Source organism: Sciurus carolinensis, chromosome 8 (assembly GCF_902686445.1).
Source record: "Sciurus carolinensis chromosome 8, mSciCar1.2, whole genome shotgun sequence".
Lineage (NCBI taxonomy): Eukaryota > Metazoa > Chordata > Mammalia > Rodentia > Sciuridae > Sciurus > Sciurus carolinensis.
The window spans coordinates 103,489,355-103,499,995 of NC_062220.1; the positions used below are offsets into that span (position 1 = coordinate 103,489,355).

General features: G+C 46.1%; 1 protein-coding gene across 3 annotated transcripts; it reads left to right on the plus strand.

Moving 5' to 3' along the window:
- The first annotated feature begins 2,695 nt into the window (after window positions 1-2,695).
- On the plus strand, window positions 2,696-7,515 carry Igfbp1 (insulin like growth factor binding protein 1). 3 transcript variants are annotated; one of them, XM_047559947.1, is made up of 4 exons: window positions 2,696-3,209; window positions 4,649-4,833; window positions 5,851-5,979; window positions 6,817-7,515. In XM_047559947.1, the coding sequence occupies exons 1-4, from the start codon at window positions 2,840-2,842 to the stop codon at window positions 6,946-6,948; spliced, it is 816 nt and encodes a 271-aa protein (XP_047415903.1). In that variant the 5' UTR covers window positions 2,696-2,839; the 3' UTR covers window positions 6,949-7,515. The 3 variants fall into 3 exon arrangements, with proteins under 3 accessions (XP_047415903.1, XP_047415901.1, XP_047415902.1); XM_047559945.1 differs by having other exon boundaries at window positions 2,697-3,215; XM_047559946.1 differs by having other exon boundaries at window positions 2,697-3,215; window positions 5,854-5,979.
- The last annotated feature ends 3,126 nt before the right edge of the window (window positions 7,516-10,641 follow it).

Below are 10,641 nucleotides of genomic sequence, written 5' to 3' on the forward strand. Positions count from 1 at the left end.
AGTTAATTTAAATTCAGTTATACTTAGGTAGGTAATATAACAGAAAAACTAAGTATATAATACAAATCCAGAAAGGATACAGAAAAATCCAGACTGTCCTTTAGCCACTTAAATTCACACACTATACTCTATTGCCAAGTAGGCATTATATCTGTTTTCATGTATTCTTCTCAAGACATTCCATAAATTTAGTCAGTTACTTTTTCATTTATTCTAATTAGCTATACATGACAGTAGAATGCATTTATGCATTTTGATAAATCATACATAAATGGAGTATAATTCCTCATTTTTCTGATTATACATGTTGTAGGATCATTGGTCAGGCAGTCACATATGTACATGAGGTAATAATGTCTGATTCACTCTACTATCCTTCCTATCCCCATACCCCTTCCCCTTCCTTCACTCCCCTCTTCCTAATCTGGAGTAACTATTCTTCCCTAGTGACTCCCGTCCTTTTTGTGAATTAGCAACTACATAACAGAGAAAACATTCAGCCTTTGGTTTTTGGGTTTGGCTCATTTTGCTTAGCATGATATTCTCCAACTCCATCCATTTACCAACAAATGCCTTAATTTCATTTCTTTAAGGCTAAGTAATATTCTATCACAGTTACTTTTATTGTACAATCAACAACAGCATCGTCTGCATCTTCTCATTCTGAGCTTGAAGATTTTATTTAATTTGAAAAAGTACATATCTTGAAGATTTTTCTCTATCAGAAAATATAGAGCTGCTTTTTTTCTCATAATAACCACATATTTTCCAGTGAAAGGATGCCCCCAAATTTAGTTATCTTTGGTTGTGTGCAGGATGGCTTCAGAGTAGAGATCGATTGGCTGGTGCATCTTTACACCAGAGTACAAAATGATCTCACATCTGTCTCCAACTCTGTGGGAGTTAGTCTAGGGCCAGCAAGATTTCTCCTTTCAGAATCCTTTCCTCTTTCCCAAATGGCTCTGCTCATTGGTGGCCTTGGGCTGTGGCCATCTCTGCAGCATCAGGAAGTAGGGGCAGAGGCAACTCCCTTTAATCTCTGGTGAATCCAAAGGCACTTCCCTCAGGGTTGGATGCAGGGACCACACTTATTAGCCTTCCTGTAGGAGTAGCAAGCTCGTGTGTGATTGGGCCATGTTCCTCTGCTGCCAACTCCTCCACAACCACTTTGGACATCTTCTCTCAGCTCCACACCTGCTAAAGCACCCTTATTCCTGTTCCAACTCAGGAGACTTCTCTGTAAGCAGGTGTTCTGTGAGCTATCACAGTGCCCCACTGGCCCATCTCCCTGGTCCTTGGTATTGTATTCCTTATCTGTTAGGTTTTCTATGAACCTCAAAATAGGAGGTACATTAGTCACTATTGTCACTTCCCCTTACACTTGCTCTGGAGAGGGCATCAGTGCTGGCTTCCTTGGCATTCCTTGACATTCCCTGTAAGAATGTCAGTTCCTTATTTAGCTAAGTTACAGAAAAAGGCCTTAAGATTCAGATACAGTGAGCAGAAGGTCACCACAGTGTATAATCTGTCCAAGATGTGCCACAATAGCCTTTGTGACTTTGACCTGCAATGTCCTTCATCCTCTGGCCTCAGTGTCCTCCTATGTAAAGCAAGGGACTGGACGGGTGATCTCTACCCCAACCCCTCTCAGGGCCTCCCCAGGCCTGAAATACCATTCCTAAAGAACCTGAGGGGAAGGGCAAACAAGGGGTCAGAGCCAGGGTTGGGGGCTGCTCTGGGCCTGTGACTAGACCAGCAAAGATGGGGGCAGGCAGGTGAGGAAATGTGGGGCTGGAGGAAATGATGCTCCGGGAGGCCCAGAGGCAGCGTTCCACACTTTCATAGTTTTCCCCTGGGAAGTCATGGACAGGGTTCCAGGGAAAGCCTGCAGCTCCTGGAGATGAACTCATTTCTGATTTTCTTTAAAGGCATTTGCCTTTTATTCCTCCCTTGTGATCCAAGAGAATAACCAAGAAATAGAAATTTCACCTAAAAAAAAATAAAAAAGGTTTCATATTTGGTATTAATAAATATTTGGCTTAAGCCATAATGTCAAAAACAGTTTTTGGTCCTGGCTCCACTGCCAGAGCCCAGACAGTGCCTTAACACTTTGAGCCTTGCTTTTTTTTGGAGGTGAAGTTAACTAGGTCTTTCTCTTGGGGCTGAAGTGAAATTGATGCCTTTGGCAGAAACCTCTGGGTAAACTGGGTTTCCCTGACTCCTGGGAGGAGTCTTCCTGCAGAACAAGGGAGCACTTCTGGGTTTAGCCACAGAGAATCCACTCCTTACCCTTGTTCCCCGGAGCTTACAGAAACTTGGGTTTAACCTGTTCAACCTTCCAAACCCTAGGCCTTGGTTTCCCCATGTGAATCCTCAAGTTTTCCCTGGGTTCAGTAGGAGAGCATTGACCAGCTAGGCCGTCTATGCCCTTAAACAAAAACAAGTGCCACCCCCCGCCTGATTGCACGTTTGTTGTTAGAAATGGACTTTAGCTCCAGGCCTGAACCCCATAACAACAGGACAAACATTGTCTGAAACTGGAACCCTTTACCCTCCTTCCACCCACGGTTTGCGCAGAAAGCAGGAGCAAAACAAACTTATTTTGAAAACTGGGCTCCTAGCACGCGGCGCTGGCAATCATTAACTTGCTAGTCCAAGTGGAGTGGACCGCGCTCTTCATAAGGCGCCTGCTGCACCCAGAGAGCATCGTACACTGCCCACTACGACACAGAATCGGACACTAACCAAGCCACTGCCACCTGCCCAGAGAGCATTGACCACCGTGCCACTGCCACCTGCCCAGAGAGGATCTTTCGCTGCTTACTACCCTCACTTTGCGATGCCTGAGGTCCCAGCTGCCGGTCCCTGGCCGTTCCTGCTCCTGCTGGCGCTTCAGGTCGGCGCGGTTGCCAGCTCAACCCAACCCTGGCACTGTGCGCCCTGCTCCCCAGAGAAGCTCGCGCTCTGTCCACCAGTGCCCTCCTCGTGCCCGGAACTCTCCAGGCCTGCCGGCTGTGGCTGTTGCCCTATGTGCGCCCTGCCTCTAGGGGCTGCCTGTGGTGTGGCCACTGCGCGCTGCGCCAGGGGACTCAGCTGCCGCGCTCTGCCGGGAGAGCCTCGGCCCCTGCACGCTCTCACCCGCGGTCAGGGCGCCTGCGTACCTGAGCCTGCCACTCCCGCCGCGAGTGCACTGTCCAGCGCTGAAGAAGGTGAAGGTACTATAGCCCCTGCCCTGGGACATCTGAGAGGCCTGAAGCCCGACAGGGACTTGCCCAAAGCCCACAGAGAGTGGGACACAAACGGCTCAGGGGGAGCTTGAAGCTGGAGCCTGAAGTGGGGAAAGGAGCTTCGGTCACCTAGCGGAGGCCCAATATTGTTGGGTCCTGGCGGGAGGTGTCCCTGGAGAAAAAGAGAGAGGCCCAAGGGCACAAGCTTAGAGGAGCATAGCGGAGAGAGCTCACAGGAGGCACCCTGGCCCATTGATCTCTTGCGATCCAGATAGTAGAGGTCATGAGACTGCAGGGGCTTTGCTCTCTCCTGCTTGTGACAGCGCCAGTAACTGGAGTATTCATCCGGGAAGGTTTAGGATGGGACTCCCTCCTCCTGACCCCTCCAGGAGGCGGTTGGAATGTCCTTTGTAATATATGTCCTGTGGATACAGTATGTGCTTCCCAGATGTTTACAGAACATAATGTGAAAATTTAAGCTAAAAACTTCATTTCCATTCATTGCCATAGAAAAACAGTGTTTGATGTGTATGTTGCCTCTAAGAACTTGACAATCACGTTGCTTCCTGAATTTAAGCAGTGATTTGTTTGTAGTAGGAAGCTTAGGAAATGCCTCTTCCTCTACTCCAGCCCCATATCTCCTCATCTGGGCTGGTTGCACTTCCTGTGTGGGTCTTGGAGAAGTCTCCAGGTTCCATAACTTGATAGGAATCTGTATGGGAGCACCAGACCCTTCCAAGTAGGGAACACAGTTTGCTCTGCCCTTCAGAGTAAAAGAAATGGAGCTATTTCAACGTTCCTCAAAGGAAATGGATTTCCCTTGGGTGGTGGGTGGAGTCCTTAGAGTTAGTTCTCTCAGATTCTTTCCATGCAGTATCTCATGACCTCCCCTTCTTTGAAGGGGAGTCAGGGTGGTGTCTGTTACAGAGAGGTCGCATAGTATATGGGAAGGCAGCCCCCCGCCACAAGAGAAGAGGATACTGGTTTGAGTCAGGGGAGCTGCATTCTAGACTCCCACCTCTAATTGAACTCTATCACCTGTTCATGGGATGTGGCATTTTATGGATGGAAAAGTTGAGGTTCTAAGACTTCTCACTAATGGGGTCAGGAGTTGAGCCCCAATTCTTGACTTCTTCAGGGTTATTCCTGGCCTCAGCAAACATACACGTTGCTCCTTCTCAGCCATTTTAGAACTAAAATCACAGGGCAACCCTCAACACACTCCAGAACTTACCACTTCTAGAATAGAACTGGGATTGCTGTTGGGTCATCCATGATCTCTTCCCAGACACCATCTCCAAAATGCTGGGTTCACCTGACCATATTTACATCCCAGCCTGGTTCTGAGGGAAGGAAGTGACTCTGGGGAGCCAAGGGTGGGTGCTTTCATAGTGCTCATGTTTGCTGCATTTCTTTTTCAGAGGCGAAGGCCCTCACGGTCCCTGAGAGAGTGCCCCCTGAGAGTGCTGAGATGACCGAGGAGCAGCTACTGGAGAGTTTCCACCTGATGGCCTCCTCCAGTGAGGACCAGCCCATTCTCTGGAATGCCATCAATACCTACAAGAGCATGAGGGCCCGAGAGGTGGCAGACATCAAAAAATGGAAGGTGAGGCCCTGTGGTTAGATGCACTTGCTGCTGAGTACCTTTAGACAGGTTACTTCATGTCTCTGAGCTCATCCCATGAGGGTGTCAGAGCAGACAATCGCTAAAGAGCATTGGGTTATAGTATAGTGAAGCTAACTAAGCACAAGGGTCCAACTATCCTGCTTCCCAGCATATCTTTTTTTGCCCCCTCTTAAAAAAATTGTGGTAAAATATACATAAAGTTTATCATTCTAGCCATTGTAAATATAGGCTTCTGTGTCATTAAGTACATTGAGCAGCCATCACCACCATCCATCTCCAGAACTTTTCATTCTTCCAAACTGAAACTCTGAACCCATGAAAGTCACTTCCCAGCACATTTTGATTCCACCACTTGAGGGCGACAGAGAACCAAAGTTGGAGTGATTTCATTCTGGAGGTGGCTGAGGAAAAAAAAAAAAGAAAGAAAATCATTCCACAAACGTGCATACCCAGAAAAGTGAAATACTAAACTAGTTTTTTTGGATGCTTCTGAATTTCATCTGGAAATGATGACAAATGGAGGAAAGTTAATTCTTATCTTAGGATGTCTTGCTCCTCACTTGATTTGGATTATTTGAAATAACCTTGTAGATTGCAGTTTTTCAAAATCTAAAAATCTCTGCTGCCAAGCTCTCCATTCAGAGAGATCTGTTTTCCCACTCTCATTTCTACCAAATGGTGGGTGCCAACAGGGCTTTGTGGCATTGGCCAAGCTTTTGCCAGGGGATGTCTCTGTGTAGGTGTTAGAAAGCATTCATCGAGGGAGAGAGTGATGTTCCCATCCTTTATCCTAATAACTCAAGTCAGAGACCAAACCCCTTGCACACAGGTGGGAAAAGAAGTCCCAGAGAGGGTCGATAATTTGACACTGGGTCCTGGGGCCTTATGGCTAGATGTTGGGGTTGTTCCAGCCCATACGAAACCCCAGTTAGTCATCATCTAAGATGATAATTCACTTTCTCTTGTATTCGTCCTAATATCGAATTATTCTTTCAGCAGCCCTGCCAACGAGAACTCTACAAAGTGCTGGAGAGATTAGCTAAGGCACAACAGAAGGCAGGAGAAGAAATTTACAAATTTTATCTGCCAAACTGCAACAAGAATGGATTTTATCACAGCAAACAGGTAGGTGGCTTTATTACTGGGTGTTCTCATAGGGCTAGCCGCCATTGCCCCATATCCATGGTAAAGAATGTCCAGTCCTACATATATACCATAGCAGGTTTCATTAAGCAAGATCCACCTCTGTGGGTATCAGGAAAAGCTAGTTCCAAGACAGCCTCATGAACTGCTCAATACTCCAAAGACAGTGGGAGAAAACCCCACTGGGTCAGCAGCCTGGCACTGACCCTTGCTCCATCACTCAGCAAGCCACAGGGACAGAGGGTATTCACAGGTTTCCTAACACTTGGGATATCCCGGCCTATAACTCTAGAGGAAGGGAACAAACTCAATTTAGAAGAGCAATGATCTCTTTGGACATCTGTTACTTTCCCAAAAGGAGAAACAAACTCTAAAATAAAATACAATAACATATTTGTGACTTGTCAATAATAAATGTGATTAAACAAACCATGGCTTAATTTTGAGGAAGCTTTAGGACTCAGAGAAGCGCACATTCCATGGGTTTTTGAGGGGAAAACTGAAATCTAGGCACTGCTTTATAACCCACAGGGAACAGTGGTTCCAACATGGGAGATGCTGCCTTGGGACTGGGCTCCTCTGGCACTGGGCCCATGAAGCAAACACAGCACTGTCTTTAACACAGTTACCAGGCTCTTATCACATGTGCTGCTCAACCATTGTCTCCATTTGTGTTGGGAATGAGAAGGGTGTTGGACTGGTGTCTTGGCTGGCAGGTGGCTCTGCAGTGTTCTGGCGGCACTCGGGGGTCTGGCCGGAGCTGCACCTTCCCTGTCAGGTCCTTGTCTGCTGCTCTTGACCTTGGTCCTGTCTTTGCAGTGTGAGACATCGCTGGACGGAGAGGCAGGGCTGTGCTGGTGCGTCTACCCTTGGAGTGGGAAGAGGATCCCGGGATCTCTGGAGATCAGAGGGGACCCCAACTGCCACCAGTATTTTAATGTGAAAAACTAAAAATAGATGCTGCATATGTTCTTTCACATGAAGTATTTAAGTATATAGTATATTTATACTCTAGAACACACACACATTTTTATATATGTGTATATGTATATATATATAGGAACTACTTTTTATACTCCACATATTCCTTGATATATAAAACTGGTTTATATTTATTCACTGTAAGTTTATTTTTTTCTACACAGTATCTTGTGCTATATTAATTTATATATCACGAAACACTTCTCATCACCTTATGTGTACATATGGTATTTCAGTTCTTCAAAAGCTTATGCTTCTGTTTATAAAGAGCATGGAGTACTACTATCCAGAAGATGCAGAAGCAAATAAGAGGCAGTGGTTTTTCAAGTGGTTTAAAGGACAGTCAACCTGTATTTAAGAATGATTTATTTGGTGCATCCTACAGATGTGACTGTAAATTTTCAGGAAAAGTTGAAAAGTTAAAATGTTGAGTATGTAATCAAAGCTAGACGTGGTGATGCTGCTACATGTGAAATGTGCATTGGATATATTGTTAAATTCACAGTGAAACATATTTGGAATAAATATTCCATGTGAAAATATTCCTATCTCTGTGGCCATTAATTGAAATATATCGTCGTTTTTGGTTCTGAAATTCCTTCCTCTTTTACCCTAACCTGCCTCATAGGGTTTATATTTTTGCCATAGATGGTATTTTCTGTCTGCCCCATGCCTCTGGCCTCCTACATCCCAGCATAGTCAGGGCCTCCTCTGCCTGGGCCAGGATGGTTGTCCCCTCCTACCTTTCAGTCAGTCTCCTTTCTCCCCAGGGCTCTTTGCTTCTTCCTCTTCCTTCTCCCCTTCCCTTCAACTTAAAAATAGGCTCAGGGTTTCTTCCATCTTAAAAGCAAGAAGGAACATTTTGATTTTGCTCACTTGATCGTCTCTTTCCCTCCTGCTCAGCTCTGTCGTCTGCAGGGAATCCAGCTGCCGGGAATCAGCAGGGAATCAGCCAGTGCATTCATTCTCACTCTGTTCCCTCTGATATTTTATTCCTTAAAACTGTGACCTCGTTGGTTTTCCCGATGCTGCTGCTCCTAATGCTGCCCATCCCCCTCCGCTGTTACTGCTCCTTTCCTCTCACTTCCCATCTTTCCCAATATCTTGTCCATCCCAGATGATCCCATTCAGGTCTCTTAGCTGCCTCCAGCCCTGTCTCCTTGATGCCCTTTGCTGAAGGGAAAGCCGCAGCCTTCCTCACCCATGTCACCTTCCAGGAAGCCTGGCCACTTCCCTTATCTCACATGCCCCACACATGTTTGCCTCCCTGCCATTCTGACCCGCCCCCAGAAGCTCTGGCTCCCCATCTTGGGTCTCCCCCTAACCCTATCATTCCATGACTGCCATCCTCTGCCGAGCCCCCCAGGACCGATATGTGAGCTCAGTGTTTAAACTCATTTTCAGTGCAGCAACCTGCCCCATGTGGGACAGTGCATTTTTTCCCACCCATTTAGGGAAAAGTCAAGGCGTCTGGACCCCACCCTTTCCATGCAGGTGAGGGGCCTTCTGTGAGGCAAATCAAACAGCTGTGGCAGGCTTCAACTGGGGGCCTCAGGAAAGGTGAGATACACTCACACATACATACACACCCACCCACACAGAGAATGATGTTTGAACAAATCTCTGGGCAACCCATAGCTGATCAGTTGACATAAGTGCATCCCTTGTCAACTTGACAACCATACACATCTCCTTGCACCATGCTTCATCTCCAAATAGAGACAATAACATGGTCATAATTCCATAACAGAATTCGACTACACAACCAAAAGTGCACTAACCCCTTTCCCTGAAGAGCGGTAAAATCTGTGAGTGATATTTACTATTATCCTTGGTAACCATAACTTAAATATTGTGATGTAAAATGAGAAATACTTAAATATTATATAAAGTCATTATATCACATCTATATCTCTATATATATTATCAAGACAAAAATAAGAAACAAATGCTCATGCAATTGCAGGTAATTATAGTGCTGGTTTTGTCTCTGGTATGATGTAATTGGTCAGGTGATCGCATTTGGAATTTGTAACCATCTCTTTCTACTCCCTATTCTGTTTGGCTTGAGCAAACACCTCAGTGGGTCCTGGGTCCCTGCCTGGTGGGAGGACCTAACCCGCCTTCCTGAAGGGTCTGGGCCATTCCATATGGATTAAGGTTGTGGTTTCCTATTGAACTTATCCACAAGGAAGGATAATATTAAGAGACACCTTGAAGGATGGCCTTGTTGCTGAAATGCTCTTCCTTACTGCAGTTGTCTACTTCCCCTGGTCGTCAGGGTGGGTCATCTTAGCCATCACTGTAGCTGCCTTCTTCACCTGTTGGTTCAAACATGAGGACCTCAGAGTCGTCAGTGGAAACCTTAACTTTCAGTTTAGTGGAATCAGAGTTGTGTTTCCTAACAGAATCAAGGCCCGTCGGCCAGTAGAGCATAAAATTGTGGGAAGAGAAAGCAAATTTCATGCTATTGGGTTAGTAGGAGTAAAAGTGGGTGGTGCTACTATCATTTCTACCCCTTGATTGGCAGACCTGAGAATCCTGGCCATGGAGGAAACAACATCACTTATGGGGCACAGGGTCAGAGCATAAACAGCCTCCTAGAGCACCTTGCCAGGCCTTGTGAGGTATTGCCACCTAGCTGGGGCTGTAACTGTGGCTTCAAAAGGCCATCCCACCATTCCATCAAGACACCTGCTCCAGGATGATGGAGAACATGGTAAGACCAGTGAATTCTACAAGCATGGACCCACTGTGGCACTTCATTTGATGTGAAATGAGTTCTTTGATCCAAAGCAACGCTGTGTGGAATCGCATATGGGTGGATAGGACATTCTGTAAGTTCATGAATGATAAAATTGGCAGGAGTACGTGCAAGGGGAGGGCAAATTCACATTCAGAATAAATATCTATTCTAGTCATGACAAAATGCCCTGACTTCCATGATGGAATCAGCCCAGTGTAATCACCCTGAGTGATCATCTGAGGAGAAAGGTCAGAGCAGAGGCTCGGGCTCAGCCTTGGTTTCTGCTGCTGGCAGATTGGGCATTCAGCAATGGCCACAGCCAGGTCAGTCTTGGTGAGTAGAAGTTCATGTTGCTGAGACCATGCAAATCTCTATCTCTGCCACCACTGCCAAAGTTCATGAGCCACTGGGCAGGGTCAGAGAAGGATAGAAAGAGAGGCTGACAGTTATTCACAGCATGGGTCACCCTATCCACCTGGTTATTAACATCTTCCTCTGCTGAGGTCAACCTTTAGTGAGCATTCACGTGGGATACAGATTATCTTCACGTGGTTTTTCTCGTCCAGAGAGGTGTGAGAACAGTGACTTGGCACTGAAGCCACTTTCCTGAACAAAGTGATTGGTCCCCTTTCATCTAGGTACTGTCGAAGCAAAGGTCTGCCCACAGAGATATAAACCAAGAGGACAGAGCAGGACGCTCCAGGAGATGCAGGAAACTGCCCCTGTGGCATCTTGGAAGATGTGGAAACTTCTGTGAGTCACTTCCACTCTAAATTAGTTCAAAGAAGATGATATTTAGTCTGAAAGATCCTGTCTTATTAGTGTCATTATGCTGTTGTCCTATCAGAATGTTCAGGACAGATAAACTGAAACACTAAAGAAAAATCTTGTTAACTCCTTGAAATCAGGGCTCTCCT